Below are 18,963 nucleotides of genomic sequence, written 5' to 3' on the forward strand. Positions count from 1 at the left end.
ACGGCAGTCATATTTCCAAACCCAGAATCAATGCACCTGTCCTGACCAGACATTATTGGATTTATAATATATTTATTAGACAAGTTTTTATTAAAGTAAAATTTAATCTCCATTCAAAAATTATATTTAGCAAATCACTTGAATTGGAAGGAATAAAATTTTATGAAACTAAGACCACTTGAAAATCCACAGCATGAATTCCGTAGTGTTCTTGAATGCCCTTTGCTGCCTTCAGATAACAGTAAGGAAAGAGTAGTGGTAGCTTCCATCCTTGAAATCTCCAGGTGTGCTTTCAGGTTATCCAACTTCATTTTCTTAATCTAAATTTAAGAGTCAAAAAGTGGACCAAAGGAAGCCTTATCACTCATATGCTTATTTTTCCAAACGGAAGGACGCTATGGTAGGACATGCTGCTCTCAAACTATGAAAAGGGAAAAAAATTAAACAATTTTACAGTGGTTCTGTTCTTATTAAAAAGCCTAAAGCATTTTTCTCTAGGCTACCTCTCTTTGGAATTTAAAACCTGTGTACAGCGTTGTGTGGGGAGATTCAACCAACATACCACACATGGGTTTGCATTTAACTCATTACAGTGTTACAGTGTTGATTGCTAAGAACACTTACATGACCAAGAAGATATCCAAGCCTTTCAAATGGAACCAGGAGCTTGAATTGGGGCAATATTAAACAAATGTGAAATCCCAGATATCCTTTGGGCAAGGGTTTTCATTCTCAGAGTTACGACCAGGACCAATAAAATAGTCATATAGGAAAAGCATTGAGGTTTAGAGTTGGGAAAAATATCCCAACACCAGCTCTGACTTTACAACCTTGATGATCTACTTTCTCTCATTTACATGATGGGACAAATCATACTCTATCACCTTATGGGTTGTTTTTGTTACTTAATTGGTATAAAATTACTTGAAGATCAAAGTGCTATAAAGTGCTAAATATTATTAATAATTAGAACAAGCAGTTGTGAATCATGTATAAAAAGAGAAATAGCTTTGGAGAAATGTAATTTCTAGATTGGACAGACTGTCTAACAAGTAAAAGAAAGGCTCTCGGTTTTGTGATTTATTTATTCATTCATTTAAAGAAAATGACAGAAGAAATCTGAGAAATGTCACAATCAGATTGGCTATCTGCCAATTTGTTCTTCTTTTTTAAAAAAAAACCTCTCAAACACTTCTGACTTTGTAAAAAGAAAAAAATTTTGATTTATAACCATTTGTAGTCTGCACGTGCCTTGAACTTTGCATTTAAAAAGAAGGCATTTTTTCTGATTCTCTACCAATCCTCCTCCTTGTCTTGCCATTTCCAAACATACGCCTCTCATTGAAAGCAAATGACAAGTGAGGGAGAATTGGTTTATAGCTGCCAAGAAATGTCTACCTTAAAGGAGCACTGGTTTAATTCAAACAGGGCAAAATGAATGTCTGAGAAGGGGTGAGATTTTAAGGCTTGGGCGGTGAGTGGAAGTGTCATTTCCTGAGTCCACACCTTCTTCTGTCGTTGTTGGCTGGCACTCCGTCTGGCACCGTAGCTTTCCCATCTATACCAGTTAAAATACCATGTTGCCACCTCCCTTTTTTGTCCTTTTTTTTTTTTCCACAAGGAGAAGATTGCGAGAATGAATGGAGTAAATATATATTATGTATACAAATAATATCCTTTGCTAACAATGTATGCTAGTCATAGGAAAAATATTTTTCTATGTGGTTTATGTTCATTTTTCTAGGCTTTGAAGTCTTCTCTAAAAATTTAGTCCATGGGATGCAAATCCAAAACTTGTCATGGGCTAAACTGATGATAAAAATGAAGGAATCAGGTTTTTAGGACAATAGGGAATGGTGAGGGTTGTGTCAGTGGGGAGGGCCACACCCAAGTCCACCAGGATGCACACAATTCTGGGGTACCCCAGTCATGGTCACAACATATGGTATGTGAATGGTGCCCCTGGTGTGGAGCAATGCATGCCTGGCCCATTTATCCATTCAGGACACCTTCCTTGCACTTACTACATGCCAGGCATGGTTCTAACTGCTGAGAGATAGCAGCGAACAAAGCCGACAGGAAACTCTGGTCTCTCGGAACCGAAAGGCACTCTCATTCAATTATTTTATTAAAGGCAAAAAGCACTGTGCCAAGCAAATAAAATGCATATGCATGCAGAATTTGGCCCATGGGCCCACCAGTTAATGACCCCTACTCTAGGCTTTTAAATTAGTTCTCTGATCTTGCAGGTTTTAACCACAGGGACAAAACACAGAAATGTACTGACCATATATTTGCACCCACTGCTTAACTCATGCTTAATGAGAGCTCCGTGAACACGAAGAAGTCAGCTAATTAATTTTCAATTTACATTCTATATCTCCACCCCAATGTCTGTACTTGCCACTCCTTCTTCCAAGAAAACATAATTCCTAGAGGTGATCTGTTAGGTAAGTGAGGAAGGAAAACTAGAACGGGATGGGGGCCGTGGCATTCTGCCAAAGCATTGTCTGCCTAAGTACCTGTCAGTTTTGGAGGCTAGTGGGAGAGGCAAGCCACTGAGCAATGGTCAGTGTGACTCTTGAGCCAATTCAAAGTCTGCTCTTAACCACCTACAAATTTAATTACATTTTTTTTTTCAAGCAAAAAGAAGGTTCATTAAAGTGTCAGGTCTCTTAGGGGCTAGGTTAACAGAAGCAGGGCAATTGCAGAAATTAAAGAGTTCTCTTATAAAGAATTTATTTCTTATCCTTATGCTTAATGCCACTTAATAAAAATTTTATGTAATCTGCATATAGGCAAAATGGAACTAAAAGAAGGTCTGGTCACCCAGCTACTTTCATGTCTAGAAGATTTTCTTTTTTTTTCTTTTTTTCATTGGAAGCTTCAGTAAAACTAAAAAGAAAACTTGTACTAATTTTCAACAAGAAGCTTTAGAAAAATGCTGTGGTGGTACTCAAAGAGTTTAAAAGTTTTCCACCTCACAATTCACTTTGGATTTTCTTAAATAAGGTTATGACTCAAAAATATTTAAAGAGCTTAGGTCACAAATCTGACGGGAGACAGTCATAGTATATAGGTGTAAAGATGGAAGGTAAGCATTCACATCTTCCAAGAAATAGAACAGAGACCATCTATGATTAATCTTCCTCTTTTCTACTCGCCTTGCAGGATCCTTTCTTTCCCAAACCCCTTATAAATAAACAATAACAATAATAATAATCAGAGGAGAGAGAGTTTCCCTGTCAATCTACACATTGTATTAAGTAACTTTCCCCAAAGTTTGGGAGCATTTCCTGAAAACCCTCAAAGGTATTAATATTTTTCCCTCTCTCTCTTTAAATCACAAAGCAAAATTCCACTGTCCCTCTGCCCCCCACCCCACCTCCTAAAAAAAAAAAAAAAAAAAGTTGCCGAGTTTTGCTTTTCTATTCACTGCAGTCCTGGCCAAAGTAAAGCCCTCTTTCTCAATGACGTCAAGATCTTTACCAAGATTAGGCTTTCATTTCTCTATTGCAGCAATTAGCCAGGGAATGTATAAAAGGCTTCAGGGAGACTCACTGGGCTGCAGAGAGAGGCACTTTGCACCACAGACAGATAGCACGAAGGAAAAGCCAGAGGGAGTGAGGAAAAAGAGAGAAGTCAGTCAGTCGCTCCTGAGGAAGGGAGAGAGTGAGACAGGCTGGGAGAAGGAGAACAGAAAGTGTGTGTAAACGGAGTAAAGAAGGGAAAAAACTACCCTTAAAGCACATTTTAAAAACTCTGGCAATTCTAGAAAGAAACAGGCTACGTTTCTGAACATAGAGACAATGAAAAGCTAAAGAAAATTTTGCAATCTCTGCCACAGTCTCATAGGTGCTTGGAAATGAAAGTAGAACTGCCTGTCTTTAACCGACTCTGAGAGGGGTAACTGGATTAGGGACGGGTACGCCAGTTTTTTTTTTTTTTTTTTAACATCTTAAATCCTGAAAAAAAAAAAAAAAAGCAGCAGCTCCGAATTGAATGAATTGATGGGCACACTCCAACTGCTGGGCTGGAGAGACTGGACTTGGTCTTGCCATTTCTGCTTCTTTGAAAAAGGAGACAACTTGGGCTTCCTTTTAATTTAGTTTTTCTCCCTCTCCCCCCACCCCCAACCTCCCCCCTCCCCTCCCCCACCCCCTCAATCACCACCCCCCTTTTAAATAAGAGGGTGAAGGGGAACCAGAGCGCACAAGGCAACTGACCCAGGAGGCAGAGAAGATGGGCATCCTCAGCGTAGACTTGCTGATCACACTGCAGATTCTGCCAGTTTTTTTCTCCAACTGCCTCTTCCTGGCGCTCTATGACTCGGTCGTTCTCCTCAAGCACGTGGTGCTGTTGCTGAGCCGCTCCAAGTCCACTCGCGGGGAGTGGAGGCGCATGCTGACCTCAGAGGGGATGCGCTGCATCTGGAAGAGCTTCCTTCTCGATGCCTACAAACAGGTGAGCTGCGCCGAGAGGGGCTTCTCCGCAGGGCGGCCGGGGCAGGGGCTGGAAAGTGGGGGGCCGGGTGCCAGCTGGAGCACTGGAGTGAGAACGGTGCAGCCCTATTTGGGGGCCTAGCGGTTATGCTCAAGGTTGCTCCTGTGTCTGCTCTCTACACCTGTCACACACAGTAGATCTGGGGATGACAGGTATTAAGTCACAGTGACTGCGTGACCTGAGAAGGAGTCTTCCTAATAAGGGTCGTTAATGGCTTGCTGTGACTTTGGAGTGGGAGGTATTGGTGCCTGTAGAATAACTTTGAGAAAAGTCAGAAAGTGTTGGGGGAGGGCAGACGGCTGCATTTATTCTGCTCTTGTCACGAACTGGCATTTTTTGCTTGATGAAAGGCTATGTGAGGTGCATTAGGAAAGACAGTTCAATGGGTAGGCATTAAAAAGCAAGAAAAAAAGAAAACACCACTCAAAACTCTCAGGGAGCTGGCAAGATTTCACAAAATAATAACAGCAGGTATCATTTAGCAGAGTGGCTGCTTCGTTTCTGGTAGAAGTAAGAGTTAATGAGAGCAAGCCTGTGTGCACCATCATCTACCTTGATTTGGATTAGAACCTTTTGAAGCAGTTATTAGGCACTGAGTCTGGACTTACTAGATATCTGTTTGAAGAAGAAAGATCTGAGAACTAGCTGTCAAAAATCCAGACTTTGTTAGAGAAACCATATTTGCTTTATTTCTCAAAAGTTAAGTAAGTTGTCTGAGAAAGAGCAGATAAATCTATGGTTCATGGCAATCTCAAAGCTCTTATAACTGGTGCCTGGAACACTGTAGCAGTCGCCTCACTTACCTGCAGAAGCTGCGTCCCAGGGGCTGCCCTTTCAAAACCAGAGTGATCTTTGTTTCTAAGTGAAGCATGCTGTTTGGAGATGGTGACGCATCCTCAGCTCAGATCTTCTTAAGGGGCAAAGAGGAAAGGGCACTGGTCCTTTGTCAGTTTGCTGTCTCTCCCTGTGCCCGTGGGACTCCTGAATGTCCCTGGGCTTAGGAAGAATTGACTCATCTGGCAAAAGCTAGTATCAAAGCAGACATTCTTGGTTTTCCCTAACAGTATTGAGAGACCTTGTCCGAGATGCCAGGAAGGGAGTTTGAGAAGAATATGGGAGCTAGTGAAGTGGTGTACTATAGGCAGGCAATACCTCAGAAACAGAGCCGGAAAACTCAGAATAAGAGGGGGAAGGAGAATGAGTCCTCCATAAATAAATACTAGAAAAATAAGTCTAGAGAAGGAACTTATGCTTACCAAGGGGGGTAGGGTGGGCGGGAAGTGTTAGATTGGGAGTTTGGGATTGACATGTACACACTGCTATATTTAAAACAGATAACCAACAAGGACCTACTGGACAGCACAGGGAACTCTGCTCAACACTCTGTAATAACCTGAATGGGAAAATAATTTGAAAAAGAATAGATACACATATTTGTATAACTGAATCATTTTGCTGTACACCTGAAACTAGCACAATATTGTTAATCAACTGTACTCCAATATAAAATAAAAATTAAAAAAAAAATCTATGCACCAGGAATGGAAAAGAAGTAATTTCTAGTAGCAAGGAATCCAGAGTAGGATCCTTCCATTGAAAATCAAATAAGTGTTCAAGACGAGAATACTCATGGTGGATTAGGGAAGTGTTCCTACAGTACATGTCTTTGTTATTGAGAGCAACCTGCAGAAGGTTGGCATTTGTTGTCCTAAAGACAGGAACATAGTAAGAGCTCTTCTTAGTAAGTGAAAATTTCTTTATAATAGTTCGAAACGATGCTCAAAGTTCTAACAGTAAAAACTCACTTTATATTATGTACATGGGGTGAATGGGAGATGTGGGAAGGACATACTGAGATGATCATTTCATTTCCACAAATGCATACGCTGAATGTGAAATGTTCACATTTTGTTCTGGGGGTAGAGAATTTGGAGGAGGGTGGGGTGTGCACGCACAAGTATGTCAGGCATGTTATGAATTAGGAAGTTCCCTCATCTATACCTGTATTTCATAGGTGTTAGGAGATAACAGGGCAATGTCAGTTATTTGGTCTCAGCATATTAAACTCTTACTTTTTGCAAAGACAAGTGACTTCTGCCTATAAAAGAAAAGGCACTGCTTTGGAGAATTTTACCTGTATGCATGTATATTCTCACATAAAATATGGGGGTTGATGTTACCCACAAATATTAAGTGAGGTCGTTTCTCCTATTAAGCAGCTTATTGAAATAAAAAGGGAAAAGGAAACAAATGCCTCTAATAAACTTGATCATTTGTTTATTTTTTCACCAATGTATAGTGTTTCATTGTGTCGCAATATTTCGTTATCCCTACGCTGAGAGACTGAGAAGGATGAGTAATTTGTTTTCCTTTTTGCACACGGTTCGTGTATTCTTCTCCTGTATTGTTTCTGTCTACTGATTTGATTAGTGACCAAGTTCATGACTGACATTATTATGTTTGCTTTTATGACTTATATAATAGCTGCCAGGAGAAGAAGCAACACAAGAACCCATATGTCCAGAGATAAGGCTGGACTGGGTGTGTGATGGATGGAAGCATGGTGAACACAGCTTGCACTGAGTTTAGGTCTCCTTCTGTCTCCAAGTGTAGCAAGGGCGGGCGTTCGCGGCTGTGGTGGCACTTGAGGGTCACTCAGAATCTGTGAAACAGATTGAATCACTTCCCCAAATGCTACTGTCACCTGTGCCACTGCCTTTGGGTGTAGCCCTGTCTAGAGACACACTGGAGGAGTCTCTGTTTGAGACGGCATCACAGTGTTTCACAATCCTGACTTGCGTTATTTTGAGGCTGCCACCCCCAGAAACGGAGTTTTGCAGGGTGAGGCATGTGCACACGCCATACGATGAGGCATGTCATTTCCAATTCTCCCGGTTGTTGAATGGCAGATACTTGGGAAGCTATTTAGAGAAAGTGCAGTAAAAGCGCTGTGCCTGTGTTTGGCTCCTACAAGAGGCAACAAAGAAATGTAAACAAATTAGAACAAAATAAAACAAAAAACCCTTCTTCATTAAAATGTTGAATGGGATTTAAAATTAACTTTATAGGGAAGCCTTTAAAGACAGTTTGGGTTTGGTTAGAGGGAGGTCCATGCAAGATTTGGAGGAAAAAGAAAATCTACTGAATTTTGTGAGAGACTGAGGTGTATAACAGATGTTTATTATTTAAGTTTTCCCTAGTCAGTGTCATTGCATCTAACACTGCATCCTTGTGCTGGTGCTCAAAGACTCAAAAATACAACCAGTAAACAAACTACTCTGTCTGGGAGCCTGGCTCCCACCTAAATGAAGTGTAAAAGTAAACACACAGTATAGATGCTGACAAGCAGTTTAGTTTCTACATGGTCAATATTGCTGTGGCACAGAAAACATATTCATTTGAACATATAATTTTGGTTTTGAAAGGGTCTCTTTAACATTCTCTTCCTCCTCTTCATTCACCTCAGCCTTTTGACACTCGTTTCTACAATGGAAAATGGCTCTTTTAAGAAAGAAACATTCCGAAAAGAACACAAAGAAGGCTACAGCCAGAGCTTGTCCATCACTTGGATAAAACACTGGGAAGTGATAGAGCTTAGAGCTATATTTTTCAAGTTACAAATCAACAAGAGAATAGCTAACAGGGAATTGAACTCAGAGGAAGGAGTAGGTAGCTTATCCTTCAACGCTGATTTATTGGGCCAATTTGAATATAAATGGTTAAAATGCTGCTTAATAATTGTTTGGCCACATTTGTAAGGACATTGATGTAGGCTGGTCATTATTGTCAAAGAATTTGAAATTTCCTGACAGTTAATAAAGCCATTCCAGGGCTTTGGAGAGCAAAAAGGATGTGTAAAAATAATTCTGCCACATACCTACCCCATTTTTATCATCTGCTTTGCTTTCTATCATGAGATTAGGTGATATTTTGTCCAGAAGCCTTTCTCAGGCTGTGGAAGAGAAAAAAAAAACAAGGTTAGTAGTATATGCTCTATTTCCAGCTTCTCCTTGATGAATGGTTCTTTCTTTTTTTTCCCCTTGCCCTGCATTTCACAGTCCACATGCTAAAGCAGCATTATCCTTTTCCCCATGCACTGAAAACTGTCAGCAAAAGGAATCCCATCATGAAGGGAATCAAATATATGTCATATATTTACATTCTTGTTCATATTTATAAATATGGCTATCACAACATTTGAGCTTGGCCCAGAGATGTCTTCTGTTGTAAAAATACAAACCCTTTATTTTCCTCCCTTGTTGGTGTTGTGTTCATGTTGATTATAAAAACATAAGAAAGGACAACCGTAATAGTGCAGATGAGAGAGAGAAAAGTCAGTGATGACGATATTACATTTTACGTATGTCCTTTCTGATCCTTGCAAAATAAAGAGACCCTTTGGGAACATCGGAACTTCAAGACCAATTAGTGGAAATGATGCTTGTGTTTGGGCATTAAATACTGGGCAGGGTTCTCTTTAGAGCGGCTAATGCTGGCAGGGAAAGAGGTACCGACCTAATTACTCTTCCGCAAGAGTAAAAAATGCCTTTTGAATGCCTCTTTGGCAAATATGTCTCATTAAGGACAAAAACCAAACACAAACCCTCTAAGAAGGAGAAATTAAGATGATAGGTAACTTGTGGCCAGGAGACTTTCTGTGCCACTGTGGGAAATTAAAACAAAGTTTGGGAGTACCAGGGGATAACCTGTTTTTGTCGAGCTTCTTTCCTGCAGCCTAAATGTTATTATGGGACCAACTTTATTTTCTTCATCATTCTGGCTTTTTGTCAAGGAATGATTTGCTCCTGAGGAAAGCAAAGATCTTCCATCATTGAAGACAATGGTGGTTCTCCCATTCCATCTCAGCAGGGTGAAAAGCCAAGCAAACCAAGAAACTCTCCATTTGTAACTTTGGTCACAATACGTATTTAATTTTCATGGTGACCGAATAGGAAGACGAGAAATGAACAATAATGTCCTTCTAAAAGATTCTTTTTTTTCAGTTTAAGACAGACTTTCACTTTTTTAATTGTTAAAGTTTTTTTTTCTTTATTGTTGCTAAATTGTCCTCTATCAGCAGTTTTTAGCAAAGATGGACAAATTTTATGATTAGTCTGTGACACTTATAAAAGCAGACTACTGGTCTACTCACATCTGGACTTCCAAAAAATGGGTGTGTGTTTTTCCCTTGTAGTTTTATTAATAGCACTGTTCTTACCTGTGCATTTTCTCTTACCTAGTCATGCTCATTAAAAGGATAATTCTGTTTATGACATTCTAACCTGCAGTCAAGTCCTACGGCTGCTCAACAAAATGAAGAGGATTTGATTACTTTCATTTTACGCACTGACCAGCTGAGATAATCAAGAACAGATCAACAGCATTAGGTGTCGATCGTGGCGGTACTCTACAGTGGGATCCAGGATTCGCTCTTCTAAATAAGCTGCCTCAGTTAGCTCATCCATCACCCAAATGTGATTGTGTTCAGTGTAGGTTAAGGTTATTATTAAGCCTAAAATTCTTCACTGACCTCTACCTAGGATTATAGCAACAATTAATAGTAACAATAATGTATGTAATAAAAAATTTTAAAGTGTATGTATAAGTTTTCCCCCAGCTTAACAAAATACCAACACCTCCCACCACCCCCCTCCCCCAAATACCAAAGAGCATTACGTACTTGGTAACTTTCCTCACTTTTGATTTTAAAGTTAAGATGTTGTACTTGTTCTAAGTTTTCTAAGTTGAACTAGTCTGTTTGTATTTTGAAAAGAATTATGTGGCTGGATGATACATTGTCACTAAGGAGAAGGAGAAGGTGCTTTACCTTTCCAAGAAAATTAATTACAGGTAACAAGAGTGTCACCTGTGACTGAAGTCAGATTAGATTACTCAGTTGAATAATCAGGAATAATGCAAGGATCAACAGTTCAGCTTGGGTGAGAGTCAGGGGCGACAGAGGCCCATTTAACAGGGCAGCACAGTTGCTCAGAATTCTTAAAAATGACTCAGAAATGCAGGTGGATGTTTTTACCTACCAAGAACCTCCAAGTCTGTAGTCCAGAGATGATTTTTCTCCTGTGTATGGGTTGCTCACTTAATGAGAAGTTGCTAAAACAACTAATGGATTCAGACTGATCTGAATGCATTCAGATCGTTATATCACAGTGTGTTGCAAAACACAGCACAACGATATTGTTAAAAGCAGCCGTCCTAGAATCATTATTGCTATTTGACGTGGGAAACATCTAACGAGAAGGTGATGGTAACGCTACCTATTACCTAAATCTACAAAGAAGTACAAAAAGAACCCATAGATTTAAAAGTTTATAATACCTTTAAAATGTATATATCTTTAAATTTGAAGTATATTTTAAAACCTCAGAGACAAGTCTAGCTCATATAAAACAGTCCAGCTAAAAGTGGCTTATTCGGTTTCTTCACCTAGTGTCACTTGCAAATTAACCAAGAAAATACAAATAAAACAACTTTCTTCCTGATAGTGACTGAAAACAAATGAACTTATTTAAACCACACCAACAGCTTCCTTTTCTAAGAAAGAAATTTGTTATTCTAAGATTTCTTTTAGAAAACTAACAGTACTTGTTTCAGACCTGCCCTGCTAGGATTTTTCACAAGGGAGAGAAAGGGCTTCTTTACCTCTTCCTCTGCAGTTAAAATGAGTTATGCATTAACATCAGATAGAAGCTTCTGAATAAAAGCCCTTGAGTGCTTTTTTTTTTTTATCAGTTCGGATTGTTGAGTTTTTAACAATTCACTTCTAAGTGACTTCAATTAACAGCAATGTTATATGTGGTGGTATTTATATGAGGGGAAAAAGTCGATCCAGTTGGAAGTGTTTTATAATGTTAAGGATAGTGTATAAAAATCAACTATACTGTTGTAAGTTGTCCCCAATGTTACTGGCTTTGATTAAAGCATTCTAGGGGAAGATCCAATTGTATTAATTCAAACTGAAGTAATTGGCTCTTTTATGTTGCCTGCTTTTTATTATCAGTTTACAGATTCAAAGACCAGCAAACTTTCTTTCAGTCTGTGTTCAACAATTTAAACTACGTGCAAAGAGGGTACCTGCAACAATTTTCCTCTATACCTCTTCTGCCTGAGTATTTTATAATTCAGAGGAACTTGATAATAAAATGTGTGGTAGAAAAGTAAATGGTTTGTGACTTCTTAGATTAAAAAAGTGAAACCAACAAAAAACACATGTAATATGAGAAATTAAAAGTAGCATTCTGCAGAAAGTAAAATTTTATGTTTTTGTTCACTCATTTGTTTGTTTAATGGAAATGGCGAGGTTCTAGTCAAAAGAACCCCAAAGTATTCAGTAGCCATAGAAGTCTTTGGGAAGGATGTCACACTGAGGAGAGCTCAAATCACTTCTAACAGTAGATATTTTTTTAAACAGAGAATTGGTCAGGAAAATAGTATTCTGTTTCACATTTTTGGGCGGCATCTATAATGGCAAACTACACACCCACAATGATTTATAGTGTACAAAGCTCTTTTCCTGTGTCATCCTCCTATAACCGTATGAGGAAGATAGGGGTTGTTATCACCATTTTACAGATGGGAAAGCTGAAGTACTGAAGAGATTAAATGGGAGTAGCTCTTCTTATAAATGGTGGACCCCCGGTTTTCTAGTTCTGGGCAGGAATAGAGCCCACTGGTACCCTTGTCCATTGGTTGAGCTTAAATGACTTAGTATCAGGCAAGAAAATAAAGGTCTTTTCTGAGTACTTTAGAATTCAGAAGTGGGAATACAGACAGAGGTACTATGTCCCACAATTCTGGTAATTTATTTTAAAGTGGACCATTCACTTTTTACTTTTAAAATGAAGGCAAGGACTTCCCTGGTGGTCCAGTGGTTAAGCCTCCGCAGTACCATTGCAGGGGGCACGAGTTCGATCCCTGGTTGGGGAACTAAGATCCTGCATGCTGCAGGGCACGGCCAAAAAATGAAAAACCCCACAAAAATGAAGGCAATTAATCATTTGTTGTATATTGTGTGCTAAGCACTGACACAAAATAAGGATAGTAAAGAATACCAGTCTCAACTTAATTATGAAGAGAGTTAACTGCAGCGCCTTCAATCATGAAAATAATTACCTTTAGTGACTATACAGAATGAAAAGGACTTTTATTCTCTTCAGGGCCATTCATTATATTACCTGCCACAATGGCTCTTTACTCAAATCAATATATGTTTACCATATCCTCTGAAGGAAATACCACATTTTATTAGAGCCAGTTGTTTCTATACAGAGTGAATTAAAGTGACAATGTGTTCAATGTGGTATTCTCTCCCTCTTTCTTTTTTTCACCACCAGGTGAAACTGGGTGAAGATGCTCCCAACTCCAGTGTGGTGCATGTCTCCAATCCTGAAGGAGATGACAGCAGTGGAAATGGTGCCCATGAGAAAACAGTTGATGGAGCTGAGTGCCACCTCCTTGACTTTGCCAGCCCTGAGCGCCCACTGGTGGTCAACTTCGGCTCAGCCACTTGACCTCCTTTTACTAACCAGCTGCCAGCCTTCAGCAAACTGGTGGAAGAGTTCTCATCAGTGGCTGACTTCCTGTTGGTCTACATTGATGAGGCTCATCCTTCAGATGGTTGGGCGGTGCCTGGGGATTCTTCTTTGTCTTTTGAGGTGAAGAAGCACCGGAACCAGGAAGACCGATGTGCAGCAGCCCACCAGCTAATGGAGCGTTTCTCCTTGCCGCCCCAGTGCCAAGTTGTGGCTGACCGCATGGACAATAATGCCAATGTCGCTTATGGGGTAGCCTTTGAACGTGTGTGTATTGTGCAGAGACAGAAAATTGCTTATCTGGGAGGAAAGGGCCCCTTCTACTACAACCTTCAAGAAGTCCGGCGTTGGCTGGAGAAGAATTTCAGCAAGAGATGAAAGCTAGATTAGCTGGTTAAAGGTATGATTGTAATAGAGATTTTTTTTTTTTAAGTTATGTAAAGACAAGGAAACTAAGAACTGAATCCACTATTTCAACTGAGTCCCATTGTCTCACTGAAAGACAGGAATTTACGTGTCAGAAGAACATAAACCTCTAACATCTCGATACTACTTTCACCACTTAAATGGCTTTTGGCTAAATAGTAGCCCCGTTACTTCTCTTCCTGGTGAAAAGCCCTGAATGAAAAGATCCCAAGATGGAGAGGAAGAAACCTTGTTTCAGCATGTGTTCCTTTCTGCCCTGAAAAAGAAGTGATACCTCTGATTCATGCCTTGGGACCTGAAGAAAAGACTTACCTGAATAACTACCATCCTTGTTACTATATGGGGTATTGCTTAGGCTTTCTTCAGCATGGATAGAGGCCAACTGGATAATTCCCAAATGTTTACTTATAATGAATCTTCAAGCCCAGGCCGTGTGGTTAGGACCTTGGTGTTTAACATGTCACAGTAGTCTCTGATCTTCTAGTTTCTAGCCATGTGGTGCTCTATGCCAGTCTAAATATCCCAGAACTCGCAGCTATATTTGCAGATACCAAGAATGGTCCCTACCTGGAGGGTTAGAATGATCATCTGATCTCTGATGGTTACTTTCTAGGCAGGTGGGGAAAGTGCTAGAAGAAAATCGAATTGACAAGCTAGGAAAAGGAGGCGGCAGAAAGATTAGGAGACTTCATAGTGCTTCACCTTGCAACTGTAGAGAGTGGGACTAATTTGTTAGTCACAGAAACATGGAAACATACACAAAGCTAGAAAAAGAAGAAACTCCACTAAAATAGCATCAAGAATATACGTATGAAATCAATGTATTTATCATATACTCCTAGATTGAGGAGAAGGAGAGATTGAGAGGGAAGAGACGCTTTAATATTTGTATTACTTTTTGAAACATGTTTGTGGTGTGTACATTTTCAGTAGGTGAATTATACCCCATGATGCTGATGAAAGGTAAAACCAGTGGGTCCAGTGGTGCTGGTCTATCCTTCTCCATCCCTACGATTTTGCTCTGGTCCCACTCCTTCTTGGTCTCGGTCTCTATGGCAGTGTTCTCTGAATGCTGAGCTCAGCAGTATATATTTTATATATACACATTCTCAGCTGCTGTGGGATGCAGGTTCCCTGGCCATTCAGCTGCAGCACTGTTTTTCTCCCAAAGTAGGTGAACTATAATGAATGATAGGTGAAAACAAACAAGGGTTCTTCAGGAGCAAAATGGAAGAAGAGTAAGTTTGAGACAATTCCCATCAGTGATTTTGGAGGCTTTGCTATAAGGCAATTCTCAGTACCATGGAATTCCCATTAATATTTGAATTTGGACTTGGGTTTTCCTTTGTTCCTCTTAGCTGAGGTATAGTAATCTAAGGCCTCTATAGTACATTTTTATAATGCTATTTTAATATATACCATATTTCTCTTTAAAATGAAGATACTATAGTTTTACTCATAACTAATATAAGTAATAACTAATATCCTAACCTCCAAAAGAATAGACCAACCAATTTTGTATCTTAATTTTTTTATTGTAAATTTGAGGATGTTATCAAATCACAGTATATGGCCATATTTATATGTACAATCAAAGGTTCCTATGACCATTCCATTAATAATTGAATCATAAAATAAAACTAATAGAAAAAGATATCTAAAATTGAAACTACCTTCCTGAACTAGTTGCCTGAAATGAGAAAAAAGTGGGAACTGAGTGTACAAGAACCAAAAGTCTATTTTTTTTTAATGGAACAACATAATAGTCATATCACTACATAGTTTATTGTTTAGATATTAAAGCACCATTTTAACTGATTATTTTTAACTGCAACATTTAAGTTTCCCACTGTTCTAAATTCTACAAAATGCGCCCACAAAGAAACAAATTTTGAAAATGTGACATTATCTAATGAATTTCTGGAAAATCACATTGAGAATAGATTATTTCTGAGTCCTCAATAGTTAAACTCTGTGACTCAAGGCTTATCGGCGGACCCCACTGATTTTTATCTTCAAAATGGTGTTGAGATTTATGTGGTACCCAGGAGAAGAAAAATGAAGAATTGGTGGCAGCCCACTCACACTGTTGTCCTTAAAATTCCCCTTTGTTCTACATGTACAATAAGGGAACAGGATGTTAGAGATGCTGGTGGGGGGATGAGATTTGGCTAAGGCAGGCAGTGCTAGTCGTCTGGGGAAAAGGATGATGGGAAAACTACCCAGCTGTGATATATTTTTAAAGAAAGAGAAGGTTGTGTGTGTGCAATTCTTCTCCCTGAGGATAGGGCAATGGAGAAGTGAAGCAGCGGAAGTAAACATACAGAGGCATAGGCTGACTATCAGGGACAAAGATATGTTCAGTGGAACATAGAAGAGTTACTGGAAGAAAGGCTTTAGGGGGCCAGAAGAGAAAGTAAATTGACAAAGCTCAGGAATCCTACAATATGTAGAATGGCTTGATGTTATCAGAGTTAGGATAAGCCTATAATTATGTAACTTATTTATCTCATCATGAACTTTTATGATTTCCTGTGGTGTATCTTTTATGAACTTAACAAGAACTCATTATTTGAGATAGAGGAGAATCAATGTTTAGCTGGTATGTTCAGAGAAATTATTAGATTGTCAATACCCACCCTACCTATCCTATCTTTTATAAGGTATGTTTCTTTGAAGAATTGTAGTTCCTATTCTCACAAGGCAAAAATTATAAGTTATATATATATATATAAACTTATACATTATAAGCTTATATATATAAGCATATATATATGATTTCTTCTTTTTAATACTTAAACATTTGCCCCCCACCCCATAGGCTATGTTTACATGGAGCTATCAGTTTAGTCTTTTAAACTGGATTAGCTTGTCCATTGTAGAAATAGTTTCCAAGCAATTTTAGGTATTATTATAACATCTGGATTTACTCAGACATTTAGTGTTTGAAAGACTTATGTCTTGGAACTATTCAAAACTTACTTTATTTTATTGCTTAGAGAAAACATTAGTGGAATCAAGGATGACTTTCTTGAATGGGCATGACTGAAATGTCTGCATGGTAGGGTAGAAGTGTTTGATACAGATATTAAAATGTAACTGACCTCCTCAGAAGCAGGTTAGTAATGCTGTTCTTGCTTTGTATAGCTAAAGTTACAGTCGTTTAACTCATATGACTTTCGATCTCTGGTCCTTTGTCTTCGCCTTGTTTATAGAATGTACCCCTGATTTTTGGTAACATCAACTTTGAAATGGTCTGTTGATTTAGTTAAGTTCTCCTACCATTAACCAGGAAATGCTGATTCTGTGATCAAGGAGAGAAGAAAGGCCTGCTGTCTTTCATTTTGCCTGAGTGTATTTCACTTTTTGGGCTCTTGAATAAAAATTATGAAATATGGTGAGGTCATGCACGGGTGCTGCCTTGATGCATAAAATACCAGAGAGGTAGGTTAAAGGCAATGTCTACGCCTTTTGGAAAACTCCCAGCTGGATACAAGGTGCCCTCAGCATGCACTATGGGCCATGTCCGCAGCAAGAAGAACGCACTGATGTGCAGGACTTCCTGTTCTGTAAATCGTAAGAGGATAAACATGGACTTTTATTCTACCTAATTTCTTATTGATAGTTGGAAGATAAGCTTAATTAGAATCACATGGCCATTGCAAAATGGAAAATGTAGACGCTAACTTCTGTCCCACTGAAGAATTAATAAAAACCTTTACCAGCACTTAGAGCTTTTCAGAATATACCCAATGTTATGTCTCTGAGCAGTGGAGATTAACAATAAGATTTTTAATTCCAGGAGTTTTTTTTTTAAATGATACTGCCAAAAATCAGAGCTAAAATGTTTTTAGTTATATTACAACCTCCTCTGTACTTCTTCCTTTATCTTAAAAATAGAAGCTAAACCCAGTCTTCCTGTGTAAGTCCAGATGGGGCATAATTACCAACCTCTGCTTGGTGACCCACGCTGTCTTGGTAGTGTCCTGAGGTCCCCTATGAAAGAAGGGGGACAGGGACTTGGAGATCCAGGAAGTTGCTAACTGGGAAGAACTAGGCCCTGAGGGCTTGGTCTACTGATCCTGGAAGATTTGAAAAGAAACTTCTCACCTTTGGAGGAGGGCTGATGAGTGTCATTGAGTGACTTTAGCAAAACATTGGGCCACTTCCTAATGCCTTCTGTTCTGGATAGCACTAGAAGCAAGGTCTCAGACTTAAGATCCAGTTCTGTTCCAAGGTGAGTCTGAACCAATAGAAAGCAAACATGTACAGATCTCCAAACAATACTGCTCGTGCAAGTTGGGGCTCTCTGCCCATCTTGGGCAGCTGCACTAGAACTCCAGGGAGTTCATTTACTATTTGCTGCAGAGACTTCGAAGACCCAGGAGATGTTTAATGAAGTCACTATTTTGGCACAAAACTCCCCTTTTCCCCCAGAAAAGCAAATAGGTGAACACGTAAATGAAAGAAGACCCCAGAGGGGAGTGGCAGAGAAATAAAATTGTTTCAAGACTTCTCCAGACCATGTCACTGGTCGGTGTGGTTTTTGTGTGTGTTAAGATTGGAAGATGTGAAGACATTCGTATCCAGTACTTTATAACCAAAGCAATTAAAAGATATTGGGTAGGGAACGTTGGCCAGTTTTGTTTAAATTTGCGTCACATTATCACCAGACTCTATCACTAGCCCAAGTAATCGGGCGCCCAAACAGGGAGATTGGGATGTGCAGAGGTTACTAGTGTGCAAATGATAACTACTGACGAAAGAGTCATCGACTCAGTTAGTGGTTGGATAGAGTCACATTCGTTTGCCTCTGCCCATCTTTGCCTCCCTATCAAGGAGAATATTCGGGGCATGATGCTATGAGTACTGGGTAAATGTGGTGAGAATGTGTGTGTGTATATCTCTGCTTCTTAGCTGCAGAAACAGAAATGCTTTGGAGATTATCAGTAGAAATCAGTTATTATATTGGTGCTGAGTGGTACATGTGCTTTTAAATTTGTTCTTGTATTTTAATAAACTTTGAATAAAAAGAATAAAGTTACTCTTTGGTTCTGTTTGTTTATTTTTAACTTACTCTCTAGACCTTGCCCCTGGCTGGAATATGTTCATGGTTGACAAGGGAAAGGGAATCCATCATTCTAATATTTATTCCTTGGTATTTGTGGGCAAAATCACCAGCAATGCCAGGTTATTTTAATCTCATGCTGTGCGCCAGAGTCTTCAAGGAAATCAAGACAAGTTAAAAGAAAATCTTCAGATACTTTCCATATTCATGAACAAGTTGCACACAGAATTAATGGAAAGGGGGGCTGTTAAAGAGACTGTGGAGCAAACTTTTACTTTGTTACATTTATACCCCAAGTTTCTAAGTGCAATAAAAAAACTTTCAAGGAAGTTGGTTAAAGCAGTACATATAACACACACTGTATATATGTATGTGTGTGTGTGTGTGTTTGTGTGTATATATATGCGTGTGTGTATA

At 39.2% G+C, this 18,963-nt stretch overlaps 1 protein-coding gene and 1 long non-coding RNA gene across 3 annotated transcripts; one reads left to right on the forward strand and one right to left on the reverse strand.

Moving 5' to 3' along the window:
- Positions 1-86: 86 nt before the first annotated feature.
- On the reverse strand, positions 87-5,453 carry LOC137219812 (uncharacterized). Its single transcript, XR_010941256.1, has 3 exons — positions 5,307-5,453; positions 4,227-4,512; positions 87-320 (listed from the first exon to the last, which is right to left on the reverse strand). It is a non-coding gene; the product is annotated as an uncharacterized lncRNA (long non-coding RNA).
- Positions 3,522-18,522, forward strand: DIO2 (iodothyronine deiodinase 2). 2 transcript variants are annotated; one of them, XM_067728910.1, is made up of 2 exons: positions 3,522-4,464; positions 12,855-13,430. In XM_067728910.1, the coding sequence occupies exons 1-2, from the start codon at positions 4,243-4,245 to the stop codon at positions 13,428-13,430; spliced, it is 798 nt and encodes a 265-aa protein (XP_067585011.1). In that variant the 5' UTR covers positions 3,522-4,242. The 2 variants fall into 2 exon arrangements, with proteins under 2 accessions (XP_067585011.1, XP_067585004.1); XM_067728903.1 differs by having other exon boundaries at positions 3,524-4,464; positions 12,855-18,522.
- The last annotated feature ends 441 nt before the right edge of the window (positions 18,523-18,963 follow it).

This window comes from Pseudorca crassidens, chromosome 1 (genome assembly GCF_039906515.1).
Source record: "Pseudorca crassidens isolate mPseCra1 chromosome 1, mPseCra1.hap1, whole genome shotgun sequence".
In the NCBI taxonomy this organism is placed as follows: Eukaryota; Metazoa; Chordata; class Mammalia; order Artiodactyla; family Delphinidae; genus Pseudorca; species Pseudorca crassidens.